Source organism: Diprion similis, chromosome 6 (genome assembly GCF_021155765.1).
Source record: "Diprion similis isolate iyDipSimi1 chromosome 6, iyDipSimi1.1, whole genome shotgun sequence".
NCBI classification, from domain to species: domain Eukaryota; kingdom Metazoa; phylum Arthropoda; class Insecta; order Hymenoptera; family Diprionidae; genus Diprion; species Diprion similis.
Window position 1 is genome coordinate 14857649 of NC_060110.1, and position 17393 is coordinate 14875041.

Below are 17393 nucleotides of genomic sequence, written 5' to 3' on the forward strand. Positions count from 1 at the left end.
CAAGTGTATACGGTAATCAATTTTCATGAAACGGAAGTATTCTCTCCAACCTACTGATCTCCGGCGTTTTATTTTATCGATTTGTAGCTCCACTCTCTCAGTCAATCTGGTTAGTCCAGAACTGGATCATCTGATAACCAGCGCGTAGAACGTGAAGTACTTTGTAGTGTTTTCCAGTGCAATCGTCTGATAAATTGATCACTGGTGAATCGGTGATGAAAAACTGGGGTCTTTGAGGTCTGGTTTCTTTCCATTTTTTCTGCTGAGGATAAAAAGCATGCATAATCTTTGGCATGCACATTTGTCGCGTGTTGACTAGTTCCGAGATAATTATGCACTCTGACGGATTAGCAAGAAAACGCCTCAGAGCATATTGGAGCTTCAGCTTGATAGTCTTACACGTGAGGGTTATAGAATCTCGACCACACTTGAGCTGGGTTACAAATTTCCGCAACCGTGAGAAAGTCTGATAGTGCAACTCCTGACGCACATGATGAACGACATGTGGTTATTAGGTTTCCGTGGAGAGAAGACATTTTATTTTTTCATTTTTTTCTCGTGTTTCTGCAACTATGGCAAAGCCATCATTCGCGAACCGCAGGGAAGCGGGTAACCGTAGTGTGAGCGTTGTTTCCCGACACACTATCGCGAAACAGGAAGTGAAATATTCGTGTCACGATCAAGGCCAGCAATCGACGGCACTGATCGAGCTTCCATCACCTTAACGCGTCGCGCACTAATAGTGAATACCGTTTTGTCGAAGACGGCCGACTGACCCGTCAACTCGCCACGCTCGTTTTGCAGGCTGAACGTTACGTACGTGAGCTGGTGTGGATGAAAATGATATGAGTCAGTAAGTGATCAATTTTGGTCATGCAGCCAGTAATGCGTAATTTGACGCAACGTCGCCTCGCCGCTGTTATTGGGCGAATTGTAGTCTTTGAGGGTAAAAAAATTGACTTGTACCAATTTCATTTCCAGCAATTCTCATTCCAGTACCTATACAGGACTGTGCAGATTGAGGTGTCATTACAAGGACCGGGAATATTGCGGGAACGCAATTATAGACACGTGCGTCGGACGAAATTAGCCTGGAAAAACGAGAGAATGAATTTTGAAAAGTGAAACAAAAAATAACCCCGTAGGATCGCATTCGCATGTGACCAGAAACATTTGAACCAGGCACAATCCGCAGAACAAGATTTACATTCAGTCGTTTGAATGCCTAGGAAATGATGATTTATAGCGGAAGTTATGTTATACGTCTATACTTGCGTGAAAGGCCACGGCCACTATTGCAAAGTCGAATGAAAACGCGGTATGTCGGATTTGTTTGCGGATTTTACTCGCAGGTTTACATTCTCAAGCTGCTCTTCGCGGAGGGACTGAATTAGACTCGACTGCATCATGCGCCGTGGTTTGGAAATTTATGAAAATCTAATTACAGGAGATAATTCATCCGCAGCGTGATCACGCTGGCGCATAGCAGTGCAGCACTTTGCAATGTTTAGTCAGGCGTTAAATACGTTCCAAATGTTATGGGACGTGTGACTTTTAACGCAATACAATTCGTGACTCATGCCTTATTGCCTGTACGAACGATATACATACGTGTACGATCGAGTCGCGTGTTCTCCTCCAACGCCTCCGTCTAATGCGCAAAGGCTTCCTCGAACCCGTTCCTATACTTTGGTTTGCTGGGACTTAGGGCTGTACGAGAGTAAACACGAGATTGTTGGTTTGTTGCTACAACTCCCAACGTGACACCTTGTTTGATATTCTCTTCGGACATTTGCGTTTGTTCAACTGACGCGACTTTAACGGGGAAAGCACATCTCTAAAATGATTTGTCGGACATTCTACACACGTCAGGACGACCAACGGCACTAACAATAAGCTTTAACGTGACCGAATATTAGAACACAAATCGTACTCATTAACGTTGCTGATTGACTAATTCAATTAAGTCGGTCGAATCGCCGATCACTGTTCGTGAGACGTCATTTTATATAAGAACTACTTGTTCATCACTCGCTTATTTTGCAGACGAATTGCTTGTAGGATCGAGACATAAAATTCTAATTTCTTGTAATCAGCTGAAGAAGATTGATTCGAGTTCAGTTGGTGATTCATGGTAAAAAATAAGAAGAAAAAATGAGAATAAAATAGAAAATACGAAGCGGAGATTGCTAAGTGGTTAAAAACCGTAATTGGTTCGAATCAGTGACGTGAGTGACGAGAGAGTATCTCGACGCCAATCACGGTGCGAAGCGGACATCACATCACATCGCATCGTTGAGCGGGGTGCCTTCGTCTCTCGACTCGGACACGCGACACGCGTCTGTCGTCGGTCGTCACGTCTGTGAACAGCTGCGTTGAGCCAGACCATAAATTCACCGTCGCCTCAATAAAATGTAATAGTGATCCAATAAATTTCTCTTAACCTTAAATGGGCAACAACCTCCATTACCAATCGCCGCGATGACAATTGCGAAATATAAACGGTTATTCCTTGGCAAGAATACACAATAGAAATTGAAGAACATATTTATGTTGCGCCAAGATATTGCGCAAGTATTTACTTCGTGTGGCCTCGTGCTGAGGCCACTAAATTTTTCTATTGTATAATTTTTAATTTACAAGTGCATCGGGCATTTGGTATGCTATTGCAAAATCATTGTATCTTTCTCTTCAATCGATGGATAATCACTTGTGAAATCATCTCAAATCAATCAAGTCGCTCTACTTAAAATTAAGTTTTATATGCATTCAAAGTAGTAAGGTACCCGTTAGTTTGCTTATAGTTGCCGAAATGGCGTTGAAGTCTTCAGTAATTGTATCACAAACTGTCTCTGGAGCTGATGGTAAGACTGCTATGATATATGTTACCTAATGCTAGTATCTATTAGTGGGGGGCGAGTTCATTTTCTTGACACATCGTATTCGGTGCATGAAAATTATACTTATGTGATGTACGAGGTGGATTTGAATAGACCGTCGGAGCGTGGTATTCGATGGAGGCAACTACAACTATAACTGCACCCAATAAGGTTACAGTTAAATTTTATTGTCAGCATGCGTTTTTAACGTACGTTTGTCAATTGATCGGTCGGAGATTCCGATCAACAGATAATATGTAACAGCACAAGGCCCAAAGGCTCCGTGGCTTTCTTGTCGATGCTAATTCGTGTGTGCCATGCGGATAGGATATGGGAATGGGAAGCGATGCAGAATCCCTGGGCGATGCGCCCGATCGCTATTGTATTTTAATCGATCCATTTCACAAGACGACACGTCGACAACCTATGAGTGGTTCATGCTTGCCCGACTGCCTGCCTACGCTCACCGTAACTTGTAACGGCGTCGTGATGCCCTGGCATGAAGTCTGCTTAATAAACCGTACATGCAGACATTAAACCTGATAAATTTACGAATCCCCGTCACCACCACCACCACCACCGCCTCCACTGCCATTATCGCTGCGGGTACTCGCTCTGCCCACCGTCGAGTCTTCACTTTGCGGACTGCCACATGCTGGATGTTGATTGGCGGAGCGTCAACTCACTTCCTCATACTTTCCCATAACAATATCGTATATAACAACGCGATTGTAAATATTCTAAGCTTTATGAAAACTGCGGAACGAGAATCATACGATTGCAAACGTCATGTTCCTATCAATCATACGTAGTTCAGCCGTCGATGTTGAGAAAGTGAATCATATTCTCATGATCAGCCTGTACCCTACGAACGATTGCGACTCAAGACAGCACAAGTATTGTAATATTCTCTCAAACATTTTTTCTTCGACGAATGTCCTACCTTTACTACCCTTCAATTAGCCGCACCATCTCAATGCAGTCGTAAGTAATTTGCGCTATTCGACCGGGTGATGGGCCGGCCGAAAATGTTGAGCTGTAAGTCGTAAATCTGAGCGGTGGTCGTAACTGTTTTAAGAATGTGAATGAAAAAAAGAAATGCTATTAACTCGGAACAGCCGGGCTTATGATTATTCACGCCCGAAGTTGTCCTTTGCATTGTGCGTTTATCGTCTTGTCACGTAAATCTCTACACGCGTCCGGTGACTGCAACGTATTATATATTGCAAGTTCGCGCCCAGGCCAAGTGATCAGAGACTCTCGGTTGAAAGGCTGGCGGTGACGATGCAACAACACTCTGATCTTGGACCAACCGCGAATCACGGTTCAAACTCGATTGTAGTGACACACTTCCCCAATTCTCTCATTGTTCTTCCGCGTGTTTCAATCGCATCGGGAGGCTGGCGAGATAAGATTAATAGCGGTCTTGCCCTTGTAACTACATACTCCACAGACTGCACCGTGTAATTATTACTTTACTTTTCATGGAAGGAGAAGGATATACCGGTCTGTGTAATGCACGTACTGCAACCGCGGTCATTTACGATGCTTGCCCTCTATGGTACGAACGGAACCAAACTGCATCACGGACCCACGCAAAACGCTCGAGTAAAGCGGTTAATTGCGAATTATTATTCACGGACTTTTGAAAACGGAAATGAGGCGGATACCGCAATTGCAAGAAAAAACTCCACAGGCACCGCGGCCCTTGGATACCTGATATTAACGTCCGCCTCTGCCGTACCTATATAATGCTCACAGAAGTACCTCGGCACGATACAGTCGTCATCGTCTCTGTCGGAATAACAAGGGGCCAGCGAACACCTTCGCGAAGTACCTGAGACCGAGCAAATAGTAGCGACAGGACAGTCAAGCAGGATGTCGAGACGGCACCAAGCTGTTGCTCTATTCAAGCAAGCCTGCACTCGTAGGAATTCGAACTTAAGGAATGTATACTCGTCGCGGCTTACACTTTGCTTTCATGAGATGTGCAAATATTTAAACTCCGCGTCGTTGGCTGCTAAGACAGTTAATTATCACGGGTTCAAATCGCGAAAAGTACTTTTGAAGAGGATGCAATATGTTGCAATGTTTACCCATTCGTCAACTAGGGTACCCAAAACTTTCTTCCAAATACAACTAGCTAAATGTGCATGGAACTGCGTAGTAGCTTGGATAGTCCTTATAGTCCTTATCAGCAGAGAGCCTTGGGCGTGGTGTCGGTATGCGTTTCTGTTTTTTTTTTTTTTTTTTTGTTCTACTATTCGCTACCCCGGTCAAGGCTTGGTGAAACGTTGACAGAAAGGATATGACGAGAGTACAAGCTCCCTGTGGCGATGACTGTGGCACGCAGAGAAGCCTGTTGCCCTTTGGCACCGTTGACTGTGTGGGTAAAACACACATGGTACCGGAGTTACACAAGCTTAAAGAAGTTACGTTGGAAGGCAGCCGGTATAACGTCGCCCGATGCCCGATAGGAGCCCCTCGTTGGTTTCCTGGCGTTTCTACCTTCAGATGCAATGATTCCGTTGACAGCGTCATTTCAAACCTCTCGTCTCTTGCGCGATTCCCTCGACGTTCTCTGAAGGTATATTTATATTTCTCGTTTTCCATGCGGGAGAAAAGGAGGTCAGAGATCATCGTGATGATGACGCAAACGCAGTAAGAATATGAAAGATATCGTTGAAAAAACAACTTTGCTGGAAAGGAGAAAGAAGAAAAAGAATAAGAAGAAGTCCGGAGGAAAGAAGAATGAGAAGAAAGCTGCGGTGCACGTTTAGACGCCGCGCATATATTCGAACCTGCAACTGTATCCTTCCCAAGTCTTCGGTATAACAGCGTCGGATCATTAGTCTGACGGCGGTAGTATTATGTGCGGACATGACAGTGAAAACAATTAACAAGAGGAAATAATATATCCTAGGGCATTACTGACATCTCTCGCTTCGTGTACTCTGCCATGCATGATACTCTCTGTACCGAGTGGAAGAAAAAGGAAATACGAATGCAAGAGCCTTCCTCGAGCTATCTCATCTCTATGCCTCTTTTCTTCATACCCTCAACCTACCCGGGCGATTGTTACGTAATCGTTATCAATCTACCATCAGCGCTAACTTCACTCTGATTCCTTGCTCCTCGAGGCGACGACAACGCCGAGAAAATACTCGGACGATGTAAGCGGCCGTGCCTCTCTGGTTTATCGTCACATTGATACCAAGACCAGTCCTTTTCGTAACGTTAATACGTAACTTTTGAAAATTCACTGACACGTAATTACGAGACGTGGTTCTTCTTTCCTTTTCAAATCACTAACCCTGATATATTCGGCAGCCGCGGACGTGACGCGTAAGATTTCGATCTATGGTTAATTTGATCCTGGCAGCATCTGACCCTTCGACCTCAGGAGCCTCGGGTACGATGTAGAGGCATCTAGTCGAAACCTGGTATCATTTACAATCGCTTTGGTAATTGCCTAATGATGTCTGCCAGTTCTCGGGCATCGTGTTATGTAAAGCTAAATATTGAAACAACGGTATACAGGTTGGTACCTTGTACCAAACGATGTGTCTATGGATGTACCGGAATCGGGGTTTTGTACTGCAGGCTGCCTGTTTCATCGTTATGAAATTTTCAGGCCGCCTCGAGGGGGGAGGCAAACATACGTAAATACATGTACTCGCGGGTATTTATCTATAAGTACGCGTACGTAGAGTCTGTAGGAGGAAAAATTGTGTCTGTGTGCATAGGTAGATGCGATATGGGCATATATCTGCCCACTTTATCCCATTAAACTAACGCGTACGTGTGCCCGTTGGATTGCTCAAGCTCCTACTCGTCATAACATCGCAAGTTCCTTCTGTGTACATCTAACTACCAAACACACCGGTATCTCATCCAATTGTCTTGATACAATCGATCAATAAATATTTATGAGCTATTAAACAGCGTTACCACATCGGTCGTTTTACCTACGTTCAAACGTATCGGCTTGGTATTCGACGCTCGAACCTCGCAAGCAGATGTTACTCTCGTGTTCTTTCGCTGCTTGTTCCCGGTATTACCAGCTTCCTCCTCCAGACTCAAATCACCTCTTCAATGCACGAAGATGAATGCTATTACGATTCCAGCAGCTATTCTAACCGGAGTTTCGCTCAAAGGCTTCGACTCGTATTCACACGAGACTACGGCGTTCGGTTTCCGTTCGAAATCCGATTCAATCCTGCCTCTACACTTACACTACGCAGCCTAGAATCAGTAGAATAACAATTACAGGTTCACGATCGGATCGCTATTAAAACATGTTCGACTTTCTTTTCAATGCTCAGGAACGATGAAGCGGATTTTTATCAGTATCTTCAGTCGTACATAGTAGTAAAAACAGGTGTACCTTACAAATATTTCAAATTAGAGTTCTTTCAAATTTTAAAGACCTATTTTTAAAAGTATACCTAGGATCGCTATGTGCCCGTAGCACTGAAACAAAGTCTTAGTAATCAGTCTGCATCTTCGCTAGGGTAGAAATATTATTTATTCCAAAGCTAGATCATACAGCAGCTAATTACATGCAGACGTAGCCCTTTTTCTATTTCAAAAGTTCTTCTCGGTTTAATTGGACCGTGACTGACCGAACATCGAAGTCACCGACTGCGTGACACTGCTCAATTTCTTAAATCAAAATCACGCGACGAAACACGTCTTCGAGGCGTTGCGGAGCAGTCGATTTAATTATACACGGATAAAGAATGAATGCAACTCGGTCATTTTATCGACAGAAGTGTTTGAGTAATTGTTGAAAGTTGCTACCTAATCGCCCGCAAGGAGGATGACAGTGAATTACGGAATTAATTATAACTTATCCTTCTGATGGAGAATGTCCTCAAATACCTGAGGTGCATTTTTGATAACGTCCAAGTCTTATCGCAGCAGGTGACTACAGAATCGTGTAGTGCAATGAGTCCAAGTGAAAGTTATAGTGCCGTTAGGAATAAGATCAATTGCTCCTTGTGTTTTGGACCTTTTGGTCGTCGATTGTCTAGTAGAAAGAGAACCGTCTGTCGGATGAGCAATGCAGGTTTTAATCCTACAATGTTTCTGCTGGCTAGTCAATAAATTTCTTTTGGAAAAAATTTCTTTACCGACAGGCATCACTTATCGTCATTGTATGTAATTTTTTTCTTATCTCATATCTTTGATCGGATAATGAGCGGGCAGGAAAAATTGGCAGCATGCAACCAACTGGTTTCCAATGAAGTGGGCTCGAATTGGAGTGCGGCGTAGCATTTTACTTTGGTGTTACAAGTTACAAGGCAGTTAATTGAATTATCGGTAGATGGATTGAAAGCTCGATTTCATGCATAAAAATAGCACTCTCTTTTTATAAAATATATGGTATATGTATTTAAGCGCCTTTCCCTCTGCGATGCGAATATAATTCAAAAGTTTTGAACCACGGGTTGAATTGAAATGGCGAAGCTGTCTACCTGTCTCTTTGCCTGCCTACCTGCCTGTCCGTCAGACGGTGTAAAAAATGCAAAAGAACTGCTGCACCGACGCACTTGAGGCGCAGGCTGGTACGCAAGAACGCTGCAGCGACGAGCTTTAAGTCGAATGTGAATATTTTCAGGAAAGCGGCTGCCTCTACTCGCACATAAGATGGGGCGAGGCCTTCGTCGTGGTTTACAGCGTGACCTGCAAGCGCAGCTTTCAGGAGGCGAGGGGCCTCCTCAAGCAGCTCGCGGACCTCCGCTTACCTTCCTACTTCACAGCCCTCCTACTTGGCAACAAGCGCGACCTGGATCATGCGAGGTAATTCACACTTCAATTTTTCTCATAATTTTCTATCATTTTCTTTACGTCTTTAACGCAGTCTCGACGCTATTTCTCACTACATCGTATCTGCGGTTAGGACAAAAACTGGTCTAGCTTTTTCAGCCGATCCCTAACTCAACACTCTATTCAGACTTACCGCGGGCTTAAACCGAGACCAGTTTTTACCAGAACTCAATATCTGTTTAAGTGGACGTCTTCTTTTCACAAACTGTTGGCTCGTTCCAAATCATTTTTAATCATCGGTTACGAAACATCGGATAATTATTCTCACGAGTACATATAATATTCACCCGATAATTAGCTCTTTGAATTGAAATGATCAATATTAAAAATTCACAACCCAGAAATTGGAAATTAAACGGTTGAGCTATGAGAAATCTGATAACGACTAAGGAAGTAACGCAGCCGAATCTCTGTGCACCATTGTAATTTTTTGTTATCTCCATTGGAATGCAAAACGGGAATTGCAAATTGAAATTTGCAATTTGCACGTGTGTTGGCCGGTGTCCACATTTGAAATCCGAGTAAAAGCGGCGCGGCGCCAGTCCAGAGCTCATGGTCCACTCTGCCGCACCGCAGAACACCGCACAAGATACCCGGTAGTGGTTGGTATTCGATTCTGGTCACCTAGAAACCATTCACGCGATCTCCGTACACGCACCCTCTTTCTGCTTCGTTTGGATCAAATGGAAATTGATCAAATAAAACTCTCGAACGCTGTAATAATTGAATTAATTCGAGTTTAAGCCAGTTTTTCATCAGTGCAGTTGACGGAAATTAATTTATATTTGAATTCAAAGAACAATCATTAAATTGAATCGAATTTTTGTGTCATGAAGAGTGACGTTTGTTTCCTAAATACGAAATCAGTTCGTGATGGTATTGATAGTTGATTTTTTCAACTCTAATGCTGACCAATTTTGTTTACATATTACCATGTCAGTGTCAACCTTTGTCGTTTTTTATCCCCTCTAAGTCACTTTCCAGTTTCGGTATATTTTTTTGGAAATACATTGCATTAGACTTTACGGAGGATTGATTGAAATTATGTACATTTGGGAATACGAAAAAATTTGGTACATCAGTGAAAAAAAATATACGAGCTGAATCGTCAATACGCGTTGTGTAAGTCACGCTTAAGCAAGAAATCGTGATTTGATAATGACAAGTCTGATCGCCAGAAATGTAGCACGATGTTTGATTCCTTTGACTAAAGAGGGCGTGCGGTGTAATCTGTGCTGTTTGATTTTTGCTAATCCTATCATGAGAATACTGTAAAGTAGGAGGAGATATAAATTGATACCTATATTCCTTCAAGCTGAGAAAGTAGACGCCCTGGTACAACATATCAGAGAATGTTGTCTGCGTTGCAAGTCTGGCTGATCGATCCCATTAACCACTGAACGTATATTTGTTTATTTTTTTTTTCTGGCCGTGATTCGCATATTCCAGATGCGAGTCTAACGTTTTGCCAAAAATAGAACATTCGATCGAACGGCGCTGTTTTAACTACGTCGCAGTAACAACCGTTGTCACGTGACAGGGAAATTGGGATCCTAATAATTTTGTTCAATCTGATAAATTGCTACCCCTAAACCGTACGGTTCAATTCACCAAAATAATACGAAACAAACGCAGTGCGGAGTAATCGAGGTATGCAAAAGGGCAATGAAACAGCTGTAAGTGCGTCGGGTGACGTCGATGTCAGCTGACAGCGTATTACTTGTACAGTCTTATTGAACTGACGTTGTGAAGTCAAGGTCCAAGCTTTCTCCACTGGCGCACAAGAACTTGTAGTGCAAGTAACAGATAATGTATAATTACGGGACTCTGTTTTTCTCATACGCGTCATTTTTTATTTTCTTTTTCCTTTTTCTCCCTCTGCCCACCGCATACGCATATATGTGTATACATATTATATTGTATACATACATTCATACGTATAAGGAACAATGTGTCGAGTGAACTGGAGCAGACAGCGAATTGATTTCAGCGTATTTTTTCTTGAAACGTCGTTATAACTACGTCAGTATATATTGAAACATAATTGCATTAATAATTGATTATCCAATTAAGCTTCCGTTCGTGAGTACGATCGTACATGAGGCGGAGCGCAAAGTGTTATAATATACACGTATATATACATTACGTACGCCGGTTATAACGGAGCACCTGATTTTCGCCGTTCTTTTTACCCACCCGGAATGGAAAGGAGAAATCCTTTTAAGATGTATTTTCTGTACGCCATATTCTCTCTCCTTCGGCATTAACAATCAATATTCAACCGGGTAAACACTACATACATACACAATATATATGTATATATATATATAATATATACGTATATTTTTGGCATATGATGTAGTGCCTGCGGGATACGTATAACGCGGGGAAGCATCACTTCATTCAAGTCTCGCTTCGTCGTTCCTCTCTCATTCTGAAAAAAGATAGAAAAAAAAAAAAAAAAAAAAACGGAGGAAAAGAAAGAAAAAAAAGGTCAAACCGGATCGTGGCATTCGAGCTTGCGTATTTTATGCGAACGCTCGAATGACTATCGAGCAATATTTATGAACGCAATTAAATTTGCGGTACACGTGATGTCCGGAGTGTTGAGCTATCGCGTGGGTGGGTGGTTCCACTGCCCGGCACGTTGCCCTACGTCACACTACATCGCTCGATGCGGTGTTCAGCCTTCTCTCTTTTCTTGTTTTACTATTTTATAGAGGAGGCAATCGGCCACTCCGTACGATCCCGACTCCAGGCTTCGCCAGATCCATCCCGCACGGTGCGGTGCAGCACCCAAGAGCCATTTCACTTCCACTATTATACCCATAACCTTACATTGAAGCCATCTCACGACTGCCCAGGTTCAATCTCGACTCGCCTTTATTCCTAACGTCATATAAACTTCGAGCTCGCTCCGTGCACGTTTCATCTGATCCGATTAACGTCACGTGGCAATAGTCCTCACGCGGGGAAAAAGGTAGCGATATTTTACCGATAAACGATTTCCTACTATGCTAGTATTATTCTCAGTATTGGATCACATGTGTTGACTTGACTGGTCGTCTGATTAATGGTCTCGGATTATTTAGCACCTCTCAATATGATGTGGCAATCGATGTTGCAGGGACAAATCTATTTTTGACTACCCGAGCTCAGGTCAAGCACCTAGTCAGTTAAACTTTAGCCATTACACGATATCGATTTGGGCTGATGTATTACGTGTATTATAGTATTTCCGTACACGTGCCTGGGGAATGGCGAAAGCTCGACGAAACCGTAGATAATTCTGATCGAATTAATAGTATTTGAATTATTCAAGCTGAAATAATCCAGTTACGACAAGGTTACTGGAACAGCAACGTCAGGCCAAAACTTTCAGAACTGTACACTGTACTTTCAGAACTGAGTCTGCGATCGTTAGAACGATAAAAAAATAATAGCAATTAAATTGCAGTTCTATCATCGATCACCGGTGGTAGAGAACATCGGCTAGAGCACTCGGTGCAGCTCGGAGGACAATCTAATAAAAGCTCGTAATGATATTACAAATTTGAAGTGGTTGGTGGGTGGATACAACCTCCTCCGGCTTCTCGCATTGCAAGCTGTGCTTGTGCTGCAGTGTTTCCTCTCTTATTCAGAGCGTGCCCACTTCTGTCTCAGAACCAAAATTTTCGTTCTAAAACTGCATCGAGGAAATCAAACACCGTTGCACTCAACGAATGACCGAAAGTCGAGTATGTATAATGTATATACGTACGAATGGCTAACGTCCGATGCTTGCGTGTGCAATACGAAGGCACTGCTATTGCATGCATTTTTGACTTTGTTTCGTTTTGTCTAAAATTCATTACTCGCATTGAATTTGGTCCTGTGTCTGAAACAGATCCGAGTTGGTCCAGTACCTGCTTATATTGACCAAAATTTAGTAAAAACAAAGCGGTTAAACGTAGATGATACAAACGAGGCTTTCAAACAACTGACATTAGCTGCTGACTCGACCTTCAGGAGCATTCGGAAATGCGTAAAAATGAACACCGGTCACGTTGCAACAAGCATGCAATCAGAGGAAACGGAAGGTTGCCAGAGGCACGAATGACGCCGCACTGCATGGGTGACTATAGGGTGACAAGTGTCGTAATCCGTTTGTTTCGTGTTTCAGAGAGGTGTGCGTAGACGAGGGTCAGCAGTTGTCGCTGGCTCATGGGTGCCAATTCTACGAGGTAAGCGCTGCGGAAAGTCCTGCAGGAGCGGCCCTCGCCTTCCAGGCTCTCCTCCGGGAAGCCCGCTCGGTCCAGCTGCTCCGCGCTCTTCCGATACGCCGGAAACTCGGCGTTCACTCGGTGTCGAGGGTGCTCGGCACGATATTTGGGAAGAATACCACCAAAGACCGGAAGAAAAGGCCATCTCTGAGTATATGACGTCTCCTGTGCGCGCTTCTCCTCGGTGGAAGTGACGATCCCAGGAATGGGACGGATGTGATCGTGCTGAGCAGCAGCGTGCACGGAAACTAGCGGCGTGTGATTAATTCATGGATGTAATTTCACTCGGTTATATTATTTTTATTTATTACGGGTACGCGATGCGGTGGTTTTTATGGCGTGATAAATGATGTTACTGCACGCTTGCGCGATTGGAAGAATTTTTTAATCCTCTCAAAGAAACGTACCATTTTATTTGCACCGTAATTCGAACATTTGATACGTGCAGAAACCTACGGTTTGATAGAAGTGCAGTTGCTTTGAAATGGTTTGATTCATTTTTATCTAAATTTGGTATTTGGAATATTCATCTGAACCGAATATTGGAATAGATGTACAATTGTCTTTCCAAATAGATTTTCACTCTCTAACCCAGTTCTTTTTCTTATCATTCGAATAATAGAGTCGAAATTCGAAAACTGAAAACCACCCAGACGTACCGGAAGTTCTTTTTGAACAAAAAGTGTTGGATCGCGAACAGCAACTTATAAGCGTATATTGGAACGGAAATATAGCGTTATTGGCCGCGCTCTAATATACGTGAGAAATAATACGCGAATAATCTATACTTCTAAGTGCCTATAACCGGTATGAAACATGTGCTGGGAATTGGAAGAGATGTTTGCAGTGTATGCAGTGTTAGAAGTTAATTTTTTCAGCTTGGACATTCCACACTTCGAAACTGGGCATGAGGCTGAAAAAGTGCGGCAAATTCATACCCAGAGGTTGATATACATAGTAATAATTACCGTTACTTTATATGTAAAATATAATATTGATAAGAGAAAAATGCATAAATATAAGTAGCTGTATTAGTATTACGTTAGGCAAAATATGTTGGAAGATATTATACTTTACCCTAGATTTATAAATCTACGCATATAATGTGAACGCGTGCCAAGCATCGTGGGGTTGGTGCAATCGAATTATCGTCTTCGTTAATTCACCCTGAGGGATACAATGAGTTCAATTTATATTTTATAGGCTATACACGGATCTCTTCAAGGCTGTATTTTGAGTAATCAGCTTCTTATTCTTTCGATACTCAATATCCATCTGTTTTACCTGTTCAGGCTGTTTATAAGCTGAGCGTGAAAATTGGCTGATACACGAGACCCAGAGTGAGAAAGATCAGCGATATTCTCTTATCGCTGCGTCTTGGGCCAGGTGCCAAAGTATGGCTCGATAAGAAAACGGAAAAGGCAGAAAATACTTAATCCAAACTGTTTAATTTACGAATATAAACATCGTACGCGAAAACCGTTGTCATGTCAATGACTGGACGCAGTCCAGCTCTCGCGTTCTAAGGTCGCTCTTTGAGAAGCCAATCCTCTCACGTTGAGCACGAAAACTCAAAAATGTAGATATAGTTCCGACGATGGCCCGTGACATGAGTACTACGTGAGAACATTTTATCTCCAGGATGCTAGGTATCATCCATTAGCGATGTTAGGGTATTAAAAAGTAAGCATATACGCATGAAATCAAGTCGTATACTACCTGACATGCTGAATTATTTTCTTTCTTCTTTCTTGCTCTCCTTTTGAGCCGTCCCCTGACCGCCTTTGCTTCAAAAGAAACCAACGAGATGTATCGTAAAATAAGTGCCTTGCGACTCAGTTGTAGCCCAGGGAGTTTACACGACCATGTATCACGTGTACAAGGGTATCAGTTCTTTATTCATCGATTCAGGAAGTTGTAACGCGTTATTAAATTATGGAACAAACGGATACTGAAGTAGGTGAAATGGCTGTTGTTTTTCAAAGGTATTCCATAGGAATGTTGGCATACATTTTGAGATCGTTGAAAAATTGATATTGATTCTGGTAAGTGTAGATTAATTTTTCTGTCATATGAGAATACCGTACATAATCGTGCCACGTTTAATCTCCGCACTCCAGGTCGTCAAAACTCAAATTCTAAACTTATTCAAAAAGAAATTAAAAACAGACAAAAGCTCTGCCCAAAAATGCAGAGTACAGTAGCTGGTGAAAAAATGTTTGTAAAAATAACGATGAACCACAGATTTTGGATCGTTCGCAAATAGTATTTGTATCAGAATCTATCGTAATCTCCTCATAATCAATCGCAATAATTCTTAAGGCCTTTGGATCGACCCGTTAGTCGTTTTCGAATCAGCATCGCGCGTCGAACTCAGTAGTTAGGTATCCCATCCCCCGGCGACCGGAGAATCTTTATACCCTGTAGTTAGCTCTTGGTTACAAGTCTTGTATTCAGCGGGGTTAACTTCCTAGGTTTTCGTATTTTCAATTCCGCGTACAACGTTTGCCGCAATAAACCTCTGGGCTCGTGATTCGAGCGACGGTCGCACAGCGAGAGCCTCCGTTGACTGCAGGTTGAGGGTAGCCAGTAGCCTTGTCGGAGGTCGCATAGGTTGACCCGGGTGACCCTCGTGCTCAAGTACGAAGCCTCCGTTTCTTGGCGAAACCTTTCTTCGAGTCCTCCTCACCTCCGCGCCGGTACTTCCTGGCTGCAACCCTTGCCCGACCCTCTGCCTATAATGCATCGGCATACCTAAGTACTCCGTAAGTCCGTGTCGTTAACGTAGCGTAAGTAACACGTATATGCAAATGGCGGACAAATCATTGTACAGACTTCCTGTGCATAGGTATATTACACACACATACACGTATTCGCGAGGCCTTGAATATACATGATATATACATATATATATACAATACATATACACATCGAAGCGACTGAAATTAATGTAAATTTAAATTATATCCGATGTTGTTGTTGTTGTTGTTATTATTATTATTATTATTAATTTTATTATTATCATTGTTGCATACAGTGTAGGTGGTTTGTATATGTCTTATTTTTGGAGTGCCCTACTTCCGAGTGAGCCTGTGCTAAGGATACTAGTAAATCTTAATGTTCCTAATTTAGAGTATGACCTTGGATTACATACCTACATGTATTATACGGTTATGCGTAAACGCATGTTAGACGTATGTTATTGTATGTTTAAGTATGAAAGGCGAACTTGCAGGTATATTAAACAGATATTTTTTTTATTAGAGATTTTTGAAAACAAATCGTGAGCACATTTTATTCATTTGAATATTGCTTATGATGTAAGGATCTGAATAACCTAGATCGGCCGTTTGTTGAACTTGATTGTATTTCAGTTTAGAAGTCGTGTTTTATCCTTTATACTACTCGGTATCAGTTCAAATGTAACGGAGTGAAGGTCTTGCAGCTAGCGCGAGGTTTTCCTTGAATCGTCAGCTGATAAGCTGCGGATCCTGATATTCTTAACCAATAACTTATCGCTTACAAAATGAACCGGAATCGTTAAAAGACAAGGATAAGAAATCCATACGATAGTTGTATAATTTTTATAACACAGTATATCTGCAAGGTGGCTTTTGTTGTATAAAATAGCTTTCTTATTATTATTTTAAGATTATGGATATTTGCGATTGCTTTATCCTGATTAAACGCAGCAGCTGTCGGTGTACCATAGTAATCTAGTAATCGAGTCCTGTGAGAGATGCCCGCGCTGTGAGATTCGTTCTGAATGTGAGAATACATGATTGTTTGCTGGATCCATCCGATCGGTAGGTTGAATACTTAATTTCAGTTGAATCGTGGTTATTTTTATTTATTTTCATTTTTTTTCTGATCATTATTTGATCATCTTATCAACACCTTGCGTATATTTACCCGAATTGAATTTCAACGAGATATTCATGTGGACGTACTTTTCTTTTTGAGATATCACTCAGGTTGTAAAAATTGTACCGAATTTTTTTTCTCCTCGGTTTTCTACTTCATTGTTATTACTTTCTTCTTGTTCTACGATTATAATAAAATTGTTTACTGTAGGTCGGATACTATAATCTATAGCTGTACATAATATATTACAATATTTACCATATTCAGTGCCTTCCAGAAGTATACATTATACTTATTATTAGTTCTCGTGCATCAATGCGCGCGCTCGCTACCGTTGAGAAAAAAAACGAAGGGTGAATATAAAGTATATAATACCTATTAATTATATTAATAGTTGATAAATACATTCCAAATGTATGAGAATTCAAATTATTATATGCATATACATATACAGATACGACGTTGAATTGAATGCGTTGAATTAAACCTGTACTTCAAAGTGCTAGTCACTTGTTATTGTAAATCTTTTTAAATAAAGAGCGATGAAACTTGTATG

The 17393-nt window shown here is 41.9% G+C and overlaps 1 protein-coding gene across 1 annotated transcript in view; it reads left to right on the plus strand.

The window, feature by feature from the left end:
• Window positions 1-13272, plus strand: part of LOC124407001 (ras-related and estrogen-regulated growth inhibitor-like) — a 39114-nt gene extending 25842 nt beyond the window's left edge. Inside the window, exons 4-5 of the mRNA XM_046882765.1 lie at window positions 8503-8684; window positions 12874-13272. Coding sequence (XP_046738721.1) covers window positions 8503-8684; window positions 12874-13132 — 441 coding nt within the window. The 3' untranslated portion in view covers window positions 13133-13272. The remainder of the gene's footprint in view (window positions 1-8502; window positions 8685-12873) is intronic.
• Window positions 13273-17393: the final 4121 nt, after the last annotated feature.